The 11643-nt window shown below is 61.8% G+C and overlaps 1 protein-coding gene across 1 annotated transcript; it reads left to right on the top strand.

The window, feature by feature from the left end:
• Positions 1–8076: 8076 nt before the first annotated feature.
• LSCM1_01486 (uncharacterized protein) lies at positions 8077–9282 on the top strand (the record flags this gene model as incomplete). Its single annotated transcript, XM_067319097.1, has 1 exon — positions 8077–9282. One exon carries the CDS (start codon positions 8077–8079, stop codon positions 9280–9282), a length of 1206 nt encoding a protein of 401 aa, XP_067176376.1.
• Between the last annotated feature and the right edge of the window lie 2361 nt (positions 9283–11643).

The raw sequence follows: 11643 nt of genomic DNA, 5'->3' as shown, positions 1-11643 counted from the left end.
GCCGGCGTGGAGGTGGGCCACTGGCGACGACGGGCAGCCGTTCGGGACTGCGGCAGAGCTCGCGGCGCTGATGAAAACTGGCGGGCAGCCCTTCAGCGATGCGCTGATGCAGCGCCGCGTCGTGGCGAATGCGAGTCTGCTGAGAGGGGCAAGTGTGGTCAGCAACTACAGCAAGCGTGCAGTGGAGTCCATCATCCGCTGCCTCTCACTCGACCCTGCCGAGCGCCCCAGCGCGATGCAGGTACGGGCGGCGTGCAAGGAAATGCTTTTGCAGGCTGGGCTCACGCTGGAGGAGGACGAATGGGTCGCCTCCACCTCAGACGAGGATGCGTGATTGGCATTGGGGGCGATGATGTGGTCAGTGCACTGTGTTGCTCGATAGCTGCACGGGCTGTGCCGCTGGGACAGCTCGTGAACGCCTCTGACTCTAGCTTGGTGGCGCCCGCGCCACGCCGGCCGAGCCCCGAGTGGCACCGTCGGCGAAGACGGCAGGCCTACGAGAGCAAGTCTCGGGTGAACAGCCCCTCCTCGCACGCCATGCGCGCGCACGCCTGCTTTCTTGGCGGGCATTGTGACGATCTGGCTCTCTCTCGTGCTGTTCGCTTTCGTGGGCTGCGCGTCAGTCGCACCAGGAGGGGATGACCAGATCGCCGTGCATACGAGACCGGTGCGCGTGCAGCCGCAGAAGTGGGAAGGACTCTCTCTCCCCCACCTCTCCCCCAGCTGCATCCCCACATTTCTGTCTCTTCTCTTTCTGTTTGGCGCGGCGCGCGGGTAAACCGCACGTAATACGCAGCTGGGCCGCTTATTCGTTTTGGGTCTCCGTTCTCTCTCCCCCTCTGCATTCCGCGCTCTGTTGGTGTCCGTGGGCAGGCGCGTACGTGTGTTGGCGTCGCCGAGCTCTCCTCCCCTTCCTCGGCGGCAGCGGGGGCGACTCCTCTCGCTCCCTCACACTTTGTGTTCTGCCGTTTTTACCGTTTTATTCCCTGCGCCGAGCCTTTGGCTCACCAAAGCGTCTCTGTTGCCTGCATAGGCGCCCTTCTCTTCTTTGTTGGCCACACCTTCTCCCCCTCCCCTCCCTCTCTCCACCCTTACCCGCGCACGCACCAAATATGTGCAGACTGTTGCCCTCCGCGTGAAACCATACGGAGCCTCACCTCCACTTCGCTTCCCCCGTGAGACCGGCCCGCTCCCCCCTCACCGCCCTGTGTAGCTCGGGGCCCCTTTATATACGTCTCTCCTCCGTCTGTCCCCCTCCCCTGATGCGCCTTTGATTGCACCTCTGGCGAAGGCACGCCTCGGAGAGCAACGCACGCTCTCCCCTGTGCCTCTCTATGTGCTGTATGTTTCTCTTGGCTTGCGTGTGTGGCTCCCCGACATTGAGGAGGACAGTCTGCCCCTCTCCCTTCCTCGCACCGAGCCCGTGCCACGCGCCGAGCCACCCCTGCCGGGGAGCACGGTCACGCGACTGCGTGCGTGCGGTCCGCGTGGTATGCGCCGTGTGAGCGTGGCTCGAGCGTGTCCCCGCGGGACCTCGCACTGCCTGCCGGTGTGTGGAGCGCGAGCCGCTCCGGCGGATGCGCCACGCAGCGGCCGCATCGACTCCTTTGTGTGTTTTGTGAATGTCGCCGAGTGCGTCGGCGCGGCGCTTCGGCCGATGATCCTGGGTCGCGAAGTGTCTCGCCTGCCGTCGCAGCCCCCCTCCGGTGCGCCGTAGCATGGCAAAGCGCTCTGCGCACGTGTAGTGGAGGCGATGCCCGGCGGGGGAGGAGGGGCGCGCGGAGCTAAAAGGTGCGAGGCGGCAGCCACCCCCTACTCCATCGCCGCCGCCACGCGCTGTCTCTGCCCCCACCGCTTCTCATGTGTCACCTGCACAGGCAAAGACGTCTCTTCTGCACCTCTCCCTCTCTCCTTGGCACTCTCTCACAGTTTGACCACAGCTCCCTCCTCACCCCCCCACTCAGCGACCCTTCCGTTACACACGCAACGAGCAGCGTTCTCTGCCCTCCCCGGCTCCCACCCTCTGTCGGTCTCACCTCCAGGCAGCGGGCGACCGATGTCGAGTAGCTCGGCGGGTAGTCGCCCGCCCGCCCACCAAAGGAAGCAGCGGGAGGAGTGCTCGGACAGCGTCGGCAGCCACGGCGATGCCGCTATGGACCCTCCCGCGAAGAGGACGATGGCGGGTGTGACGGGCACGGCTAGGTCGTCGGCGACCTCGCGGAGTGCCGGGCGGCGCCGGCGGCACCCGCAGCCGCGTCGCACCGGATGCGCTGGTGCCCTCCACTCCATCGGCGCCGGCGTCATCAAAGTCGTGCACACCATCGTCCCGCCGGGCGGCATTCTCTCTGGCGCCTTCAACATGGCGAGCGCGTCCATCGGCGCCGGTATCCTTGGCCTGCCCTCGGCGACCGACTCAGCAGGCATCATCCTCGCCATCATCTTCCTCATCGTCATCACGTACTTCTCCGTCTTCTCCATGTACATCCTGGCACTGGCGGCGCAGAGCACGCGCATCAAGAGCTTCGAGGGCATGGCGCGCTGGCTCTTCCCAGGCGGCAGGTACGCCTTCTCCTACTGGGCCGCCTTTATCCGCTGGTTCCACTCTTTTTCCGGGTGCGTCGCCTACGTCATCAGCATGGGCAACTGCCTCAGCGCCATCTTCACCGGGGCCCAGAAGCAGCACCCCGACAACAGCTCCATCCGCTTCCTCGCCACCACGCAGGGTAACCGTGTGCTGACCGTCGTCATCTGGCTTGCTGCGATGCTGCCGCTGGTCATCCCGAAGCACGTCGACTCGCTGCGCTACGCCTCGGCCGTCGCGGTGACGTTCATGGTGTATTTTGTCATTGTGGTTGTGGTGCACAGCTGCCGGAACGGACTCGCCGAGACGTCCAAGCACGTGATGGTGTCCGGCAACCAGGTGAACGATGGCCAGCTGGAGCACAACGCGGTCTTCCTTTTCCGCACCGGCAACTCCGTGATCCACTCCGTCGGCATCTTTGTCTTCGCGTACGTCTGCCAGATCAACGCATACGAGGTCTTCTGGGACTTCAGGCCTGAGATTCGCACGACGAAGAACTTCACGCTGTCGGCGCTCATTGGGATGCTGCTGTGCGGCACCCTGTACGTGCTGGTGTGCGTGTTCGGGTACTTTGATTTCGGCAGCAAGAATCTGCTCGGCAAGTCGCTGTTGCTTATGTTCGACCCCTTCGAGGAGGCCGACATCATGGTCGCCTACGTGGCCGTCATGATCAAGCTCTGTGTCGCCTACGCCTTGCTTGCAATCGCCGCGCGCAACTCCATTTACTACCTGATCGGCTTCCAGCATCGGTACCGCAACCGCCCCGGGGCTGCGGTCGCGGCAGACTCCGCCTCGGTGACAGAGCTCCGCACCCTTGACGGCGGCGCTGATACGCAGCGCGCGGATCCTGCCACAGCCGCGGCCGATAGCGCTGTTCTTCAGTCGGACGTACTCGACGGGGTGGACGACTATCAGGGCTCGGATGCGGTGACGAAAGGCCACAACCGCCTCGCCTCCGCCAACGAGGACGCGGTGACGAGCGAGGAGGCGGACGAGCAGTGCGTGGACGGCACGGATGAGGACACGACGTACGTGGACAACATTCCCTTCTGGCAGCACCTGCTCGCCGTGCTCAGCCTCTCCGTCGTATCGCTGCTGTGCGGCCTGTTCATCCCGAACATCAACACCGTCTTTGGCTTCGCCGGCGCTATCAGCGGCGGCTTCATCGCCTTTGTCTTCCCCGCGCTCTTCCTCATGTACTCCGGCAGCTTCACGGTGGCGCAGGTGGGCTGGTTCACGTACCTGAACACGTACGCGCTGCTGATCTGCGGCGTTGTCGGCATTGTCTTCGGCACCGGCGGCACCATTTACATGACGATCTAGACGACGCCGGCGTCTCCGCGCCCACTCACGGAGCGGGCGCCGGCGCTGCCATAGATCCCGTCTGCCGTGACGTTGGCTGGGCACCCGGTCAGCGGGGGCTGCCATGGGGGCGCTGCGTCTCGTGGTGCGGTAAAGGTAGTCGAGCGACGCGCATCTGCCCCTGCGTCTTGCGGTCGAGTGCAGCGAGCCTACTGGCAAGCTGGGTGCTCTGCGTGCGGCATGTGGCGGACAACAGCGTGGGGCTCCGGCACACACGTGCGCGTGCATGCGCGGCGTCGCGCGCGGCGCCCGCACTTCGGCTGCCTGCAAAGGCACAGGAGCCGCTCAAAGGCAGCTGGGAAAGGAGCGGCCAAAGGCGACCGCCGCGTTGTCGCTGCACGACGCGTGAGGAGGCAGACAGGCTGGACGGGGTGCAAGTCAGCGCCTACGCCGTCGCCGCAGCTCTGCGTATGCGCGTGCGCACGTGGCTCGCTTTGCCTCCGCTGCTTCTCTGTTTCTTTTTGCCTCGAGCGCCATGCGCTGCGGCGCCGGTCTCATTGACGGCGCGTGGCCGCATGCGCTGCGGCGGCGTGTGTGTGTGTGTGTTTCCAGTGTTTCTGTGCGTGCGCGAGCGCATCTCCGCAGGCGCGTGTGTCCATCGGGCGAGACGCTCGACGCTGTTGTGCGGAGGCTGAGGCGGGTGCGGTGTGCGGCCCGTGGGGCGGTGCTTCTCTGCCGGCCTCCTGCGCTTGTCGGGGGCCGTCTGTCGGCGTTGTCGGCTCTCCGTGCTTCGTGCGAGCGCCACTGCGCTCAGCTCCGCGTCCCTGCACAGCCAGACGTGCACGCGCTTGTGCGAGAGAGTCCACTGGAAAAGAAAAAAATGAAGCTGATGGCGATACCTCCAGAAGCCGTCGCCTGGCCTATCGCTCTTTGCTGGACGACGATCTGCGCCCCTTGCATGGCTGCCCATGCGGTCACACCTAAACGAGCGCGAGGTCCTGTGTGTGCTTTTCCCTTTCTTTTTTTTAAGTGCCCTCGACCTCAGCTGCGGTAGGCTCCCTCTCATAGGGACTCGGCGTTTTCTCGATAGTCCTGTTCTTAATTAACTCTCTTTGAGCGCTTCGCCTTCGTGTTCGTCAAGCAGACACCAGTGCACCCGCCCTGTTGGCACGATGACGAGCCCCGCCTCGCTCGGGATTTGTCTTTCTGCCCACCTCCCGTCGTATGCGGCAGGTGAATGGGCGCACTGGTGTTACGACTGCTCTGCTCCGTTTCTCTCGCTCGTTTGTCTTTCCGCCACTCCGATGGTGCCTCATCTCTCACTCATGTCGATTGTGTGCTTTGGTGTGTGTGTGTGTCCTCTCTCTCTTTCTCTGTGTGTGTGAGCGCTTCGCCTTCGTATTGGCCTTAACAGACGTCAGCGCACCCGCGATCGCGTCGTTGTCTTTTCCGCGCTTTGGCCCATTTCGTTTTGCTCTCCGCTCATCTCCGCCGTGAGCGTTCGCGACGGCGCCGGGGCGAAGCGAAATGATGAGACCCAACGAAGAACGGCCGTGGCCTCCCCTCCCCTCCCCCCGATCAATGGAACCTTCGACGCCCTGCTGCTCGCCTTCAACTCTCACCCTTTCTCTATCTCTCTGCCTCAGTACATATCCGCCTCCCTCTCCGCACCCTCTTGGCGGCGCGACGCACACGTCGCTGGCCGACGTGCCCTGGCCACGCGCGTGCTCCACATATACGGCACCATGGCCACAGCTCTCGCTCCCCGTGAAGGGCAGGCGTAGCAGCACACAGCCGATGAGCGGTGGCTGCAGCGTCGCTGCCTCACTACGTATCTCCAGACGCCACAGGCAGCACCCCGCCTTGAGGCCGCCACCTCGCACTCCGGCGCGTCAGCCTCCAATCTAGTGGCGCCGTTCAGGCTCATGGCCTTCGGGTCCAGTAAGGTGGAGGCTGTCTTTGCCGGGGGTGGTGGGAAGGTAGCAGTGTGGACCAGCTACAGGGACTTCGACGATTGTGGAGGAAGAGTTGGGCCGGTGTATCGGATCTAAGGAACGTGGCGAACTAAGATGATGTGCTCATGGCCGTCGTGGGCTCTGTTGATCTGCATCACGTGGATGTGTGGCAGCAGGGGGTGCGCGTGCGCGGAGGGACGGCGTTTCCTCACGCCGACCGTTGCGCGTACCTTCCTGCGATGCCGCCGAAGCTGAGGCGGAGCTTTCTGCCATCGTTGGGGAAGTGGCGTGGGAGATGAAGTCTTCAGGGTGGCGCCCCGGCGCTGTGGTATGCGCACGTGATGTCTTGTATTTTGGTTAGTTGAGATCGAATGATAGCGGCTGCCGTGGCGGCGGCTCACGCCGACAGTAAGAAGTGGGTGTCGCGGAGGCCGCTCACGTTGCATTCCTCTGCACGACTGGCTGCAGGAACGCAATTTAATGCTCCTGAGCGCGGGCTGGTGGCCGCATCTCGGAGCCTTTTTTGTTGGAGGTGCTTTGCCAAAGCTGTGACGGCGCATTCGTGTGGATCCGCCTATTCGAGCCGTTTGGCGTACATCTCCATTTTGCGTCGCCTGCATGGTGCCCTTCGTCGGTAGTGTCGTGTTGGAACAGGCGCGTGCGGGCGCTTCTTGGACGCCTGCGTACCAGCGCTTTAACGGTTCCATGCTCACTCGAGTGCCGCGCATGGCAACGTGAGTACATGCATACATATAGATATAGATGCATGTATGTGTGTGTGTGTATATATATCGGCCTGCCGACGAGAGAAGGGGGAGAGGTGCGCAAAAGACTCGAGCGGAGGCGTGTATTTGCCCCTACCCCACGTTCGCCTATTGTTGCAGCTCTTGGTTGCTTGTATTGCTGTGTCATGCATCGGGCCGATGCGCACCTCGTCCTCTGGCACCCCTCCCCTTGGAGTGGTAGGAGCACCGAATGAAATGGGGTGCTCCGGTAGAGAAAGGCTCTCCGCCCCTATGTGACCTCTTTGGCCACATGGTGGCAAGGCGTCTTTTCCGGTGCCATTTCGTAGATAAGTGTTCCCTTCCCCTCCCTCCCCTGCCCGTCACCGCTGCTGTTAGGTGTGGGTGGACGGTTGTCTGTTGTCCTTTTTTTTGCTGCTTTCGGCCGATGCATATAGGGTGCGCCACCACGGGCAAGTCGTGAATGCTGGAGGCACGGGAGGGAGGGGAGGGGTGCTTCTTCTTCGTCTTTGTGGCCTAAATGTGCGCTCTTCCTCGCGGCTTCCCATACGCCTCCTCTTCCCGCCTATACCACTCCGCGTGGGCGAAGTGGCCCTCGTGGCACGCGCGAATGCTCCTGTCTTATCCTGAGGCCGCTGCGCGATCAGCTCGTGTGGCTGTGTGCTGTGCATCTGCAGGGTTTTCTTTCGTTGTGTACCTCTTAGCATCTGCTGATGTGCTCGATGAAAGGATGTGTGTGTGTGTGTGTGTGTTCGCATGCTCCGATCTGCACAAAGCTGCTGATGCCCCTCGCGCGCTTTATTTCGCTGGGGCATCCTCTTTCCTGCCGCCATCCCTCGGACATGCATACACACACACACACACACTCGCATTCGCTGCGTCCGTGCTTTCTTGCGTGTTATTGCATAGCCGCGCGGCTGTCTACTGGAGCCCGTGACGCTTGCCAGAGCCACCTGTGCTTCGCACGGCATTGCCCAGGGAAACCCATCCGTCAGCTCCTTCACGGGCACGGCGCATTTCTGCTATCCTGGTCATGCCGCCGGCCTTTCTTGTGTCCCGTGTCTCTCTCTCTCGCTCTCTCACTACCGCGCGCCAGTCAAAGTGAGCAGATGCCGCTCCTGACTTGGCGCTGCTCCAGATTCGACTCCCCATGTCTTCCCTTCCCTTACAACCTCCGCCCCCTTCTACCCCACCCCCTTACTTCGTTTTCTCTGCTCCTTTGCCCCCTCCCCCTTCTCCTCTCCACGAGCCTTCGATCCTCCCTCATTCCGCGCATCGCCACACCTCCTTCCTCTCGGACGCACTGCCACCCCTCCCCGGCGCGCACACACACACATGGTCATGCGTCGCGGCTGAAGCGCTTGCACACTATCCCCTCTTCATCTATCGCTGTTGATTTCTTCTTCCTCGTCGCTGTCGCCGCCACTCGCAGCACCCTTTCCTCCGTAGGGGCCCACGATCCCTTGTTGCTGTTGTTTTTACGCCCCTCCGCCTCATGCCCTACCCGAGAGACTACAGGCAGTGGCTCGCCAAGCTCATCGCCTTCGACACCGTCAGCCGCAACTCCAACCTCCAACTGGTCGAATACATGAAGGAATGCCTGCAGCTCGTCGGTGTCGAGGCGACCCTCGTGTACAACCCAGAGAAGACGCACGCCAACTTGTGGGCTACGCTGCCGGGAGAGAAGGGAGTGACGCAGGGCGGCATTGTTCTGTCGGGCCACACAGACGTCGTGCCGGTCGATGGGCAGAAGTGGGACACCGACCCGTTCACGATGGTGGAGAAGGACGGCAAGCTGTTTGGCCGCGGTGCGTGCGATATGAAGGGCTTCCTCGCCATTGTGATGGCGCTGGTACCGGAGTTCCTGTCGATGAAGCGCGTGAAGCCCATCCACATTGCCTTTTCATATGATGAGGAGCTGGGTTGCTGCGGTGTACCGTACCTGCTCACGTACCTGGAGGAAAGAGGCTTCAAGGCGGACGCCTGCCTCATCGGTGAGCCGACAGATATGATGGTGGTCACCGGCAACAAGGGCTTCTGTGAGTGGCATGTAAAGGTTCAGGGCAAGGCGATTCATTCCTCCATGGCCCTCATGAACACGAGCTGTAATGCGATCGAGCACGCGGCTCAGATCATCACAAAAATCCGAGATATCGCGCTGGACATTAAGAAGAACGCGCTGCAAGACAAGAGCTATAGCTGCCCGTTTGCATGCATCTCCACCGGTCTCATACAGGGCGGTAACGCGGTGAACACGGTTCCAGCAGAATGCGCCTTCACCTGCAGCGTGCGACTCACCGAGTCTGAGTTGGCGTGCGAGCTCGAGCAGAAGCTGCAGAGGTACGTGGAAGAGGAGGTTTTGCCCCTCATGAAGGAAGAGCACCCGGAGGCGGCGGTCACGATTACGCGAGGCGTCTCGTACCCTGCCTTCAACGCTTCCGAAGAGGCAGAGGCCACAAAGCACGCGCGTCGGCTACTTCGAGACGCAGAGGTGCACCGCTGCGCTGGGGGCACAGAGGCAGGATTCTTCCATGACACTCTCGGCATTCCAACGGTAATTGTCGGGCCGGGGCCCGAATCTATGGCGCACCTGCCGAACGAGTACGTCTCGGTGGAGCAAATGGATGCCAGCATGCGATTCACGATGGATTTTGTGAAGCTGTACACGGACCCGCATTACTGCGTCAGAGGCAACATGTAAGCCCGCCGCGTCGGTCAGCTCGCGCGACGTCTCTGCCTGCGGCGCCAGGTGAAGTAAAAAAAAAAATGACTGACGTGGGTGTGCTGTGGGAGGGCTCGAAGGCGCTGCATAGCGGACGGTAACTTTTTTTTGCGCTTGCATCTTCGCTTTTTTTCTTTTTTCCGCTCCTCGTTGGTGGAGGCATCCTCAAGCCTTTTTGCGTGTGCAACCCTCACGGCCATCCTCCTCTCCTCCTCCTTCCCCCGTCCTACTTGACCTGCAGCCTCTTCTTTAGCGCCCTGCAGAGCCGTCTGCTCGCTCGCCTTCTCGGTCTTATGCAACTCTTTCCTTGGCTGTGTTTTTCGCGTTGGACGTGTCATGCGGGCACCAGCGTGGAGGCATACCCTCCCGGCGAACGAGCGGAGGGCAGCTGTAGCAACTGAGAAATGCGCGCAGACCTTCCGCAAAGGCCGCGGCAGTCATCGGCTGAGACGACCGCTGCAGCCGTCTCTCACCCCCGACCCTTCCCCCTCCCCTCCCCTTTCCCGCGCCCTTCTCAGCTTCTCCACTCAACACTGTATTCTCGGCATCCCCTCCCCCTTTTTCCTTGGCTCTGTGCACCACCTTTCACTACGTAGCTGCCTCTTGGGGTGTGTGCACGGCGCCAAGGCGTTGCTGCTCGTCTTTGCCCCTCTCTCCGCTCTCCTTTTTTTGTGCGTCTTCCTCCGCCTGGTACGTCTAAGCTTCCTCGCGTCGAAACCTCTCGGCTTTGGCGAGTGTCAGCCGAAGACGTCGCCGACTCTTTGGCTTACCTCTTTGTCGGTGCGGGTGTGGGTGTCTTTGTCCACCTCACCTTTGTCTTAATCCTTCTTCTGATTCCTGCATCGGGCTCTCCCTCCCTCTCCTCCTCCTCTTTGAGTCCACATGTCTCGCCACCTCATACTAATTTTTTGCGTCGGCTCGCCTGAATCATTTCCTTTCCCTAAGCACTTCACTCGCTCAGCACTGTGCGTGTGATGATGCCACCCTCCTGTTGCTCCTCCTGCAGGCACTTTTCTCTCTTTCTCTCTCTGTGTCACTTCTTCACTCTAGAAGGCCCGCCCTGGTGCGTTGCGGGAGGCATGGCCTCTGGGCTCATTCGCACTGCCGGCAGCAGGGTGGGGAGGGGAAGAAGAAAACAGAAAGGAATGCTGAGGGAAGGGGGCAGGAGAGGAACGACAGCATCGCCGTATGCCGAATGTCCCCTCGCGTCTCCGCTTCTTTCGCTGTTGCCGAGCGGAGTGCATCGAGGACGTTGGTGCATGTGCTCTGTGGTTCTGTTGCTCTTTCGCACCCCTCCACACGCACATAGACACACAGACAGACGAACTCTGCTCCCGTGCCCGCAGTGGCTCTCCGCACCCTCTGCCTTCCCCTTTCTCCCTCTTTCTCAGGGCACCGACGCCTTCGGCCCTGCCTCTTTCTTATCATCTCCCCCTGCCTTTCCCACGCGTACGGATCACGGGTGCCCATGGCACGCGGTCAGGTGCTCCTGCCCCTCCCTCCCCCCAACGGCAGAGCAGTAGTCACCAGGTGTGGGGGGGGGGGGGGCAGGAGCACACCATCCAGCCCGGACACGGGAGCATCTCGGCTGTCGCTCCAGAGAGGGTACTATTTTGTCACCTCGTGCAGCGTCGCCACTTTGGTTGATGCAGCTGAGAGGCAAAGGTGGAGGAGGGAAGAGGTCGCGCTGCCTTATACACATTCACCTCGGCCCCCCTCACACACGCATCTGTTAAGCTGATATCTGCCAGGCCTTCTTCCGCCTTCTCCGTAGGTGGAGCGCGGCCCCCTGCGGTGCACACGTCCATAGCCCTATGTTCCTCCCTGAAGCTGCCGAGACGAAAGAGCGACTCCGTGGAGGGGAGTTCATGCAATGTAATTGAACGGCCATGACACCTGACCGTCATCTCTTCGAAAGGCTCCTGCCGCCCACCCCCACTCTTTGGTCTCCATGTGGTCATGGGCCCAGCAGCCCACCACGCCGCCGAAGACGTGCTGTCTTATTGACATGATGGTGCACTGAGAGCTCGCCCGCTTGCAACGGCGCTTCGGCGAGCTCAAGCCACGCCGTGGAGTGGGCCCCTTTCACGTACTTGGGGCCAACGAAGCCTGCAGCTTCGACTCTCTGCCTACCGACAGCCAAGAAGGGCACGGCTGGCGAAAGCTGTCTGCCCGCGAGAGTGGCCGCGCACGCGCTTTTCTGGGAGGCACAGCTGGAGGTGCTGTTGAGGGAGTCTGCAGCATTCCTCTTTCCATCGCCGACGTCCCTCTGCCCGGCGATGCGCCTCTTCTCCTCGAAGTTCTTCAACGACGTGCTCAGGCCTTGTCATTCCTTTGAGG

The sequence above is a fragment of the Leishmania martiniquensis genome, chromosome 31 (genome assembly GCF_017916325.1).
Source record: "Leishmania martiniquensis isolate LSCM1 chromosome 31, whole genome shotgun sequence".
NCBI classification, from domain to species: domain Eukaryota; phylum Euglenozoa; class Kinetoplastea; order Trypanosomatida; family Trypanosomatidae; genus Leishmania; species Leishmania martiniquensis.
The sequence above is the reverse complement of the archived record's forward strand: the minus strand, read 5'-3'. Positions and strand labels throughout refer to the sequence as shown.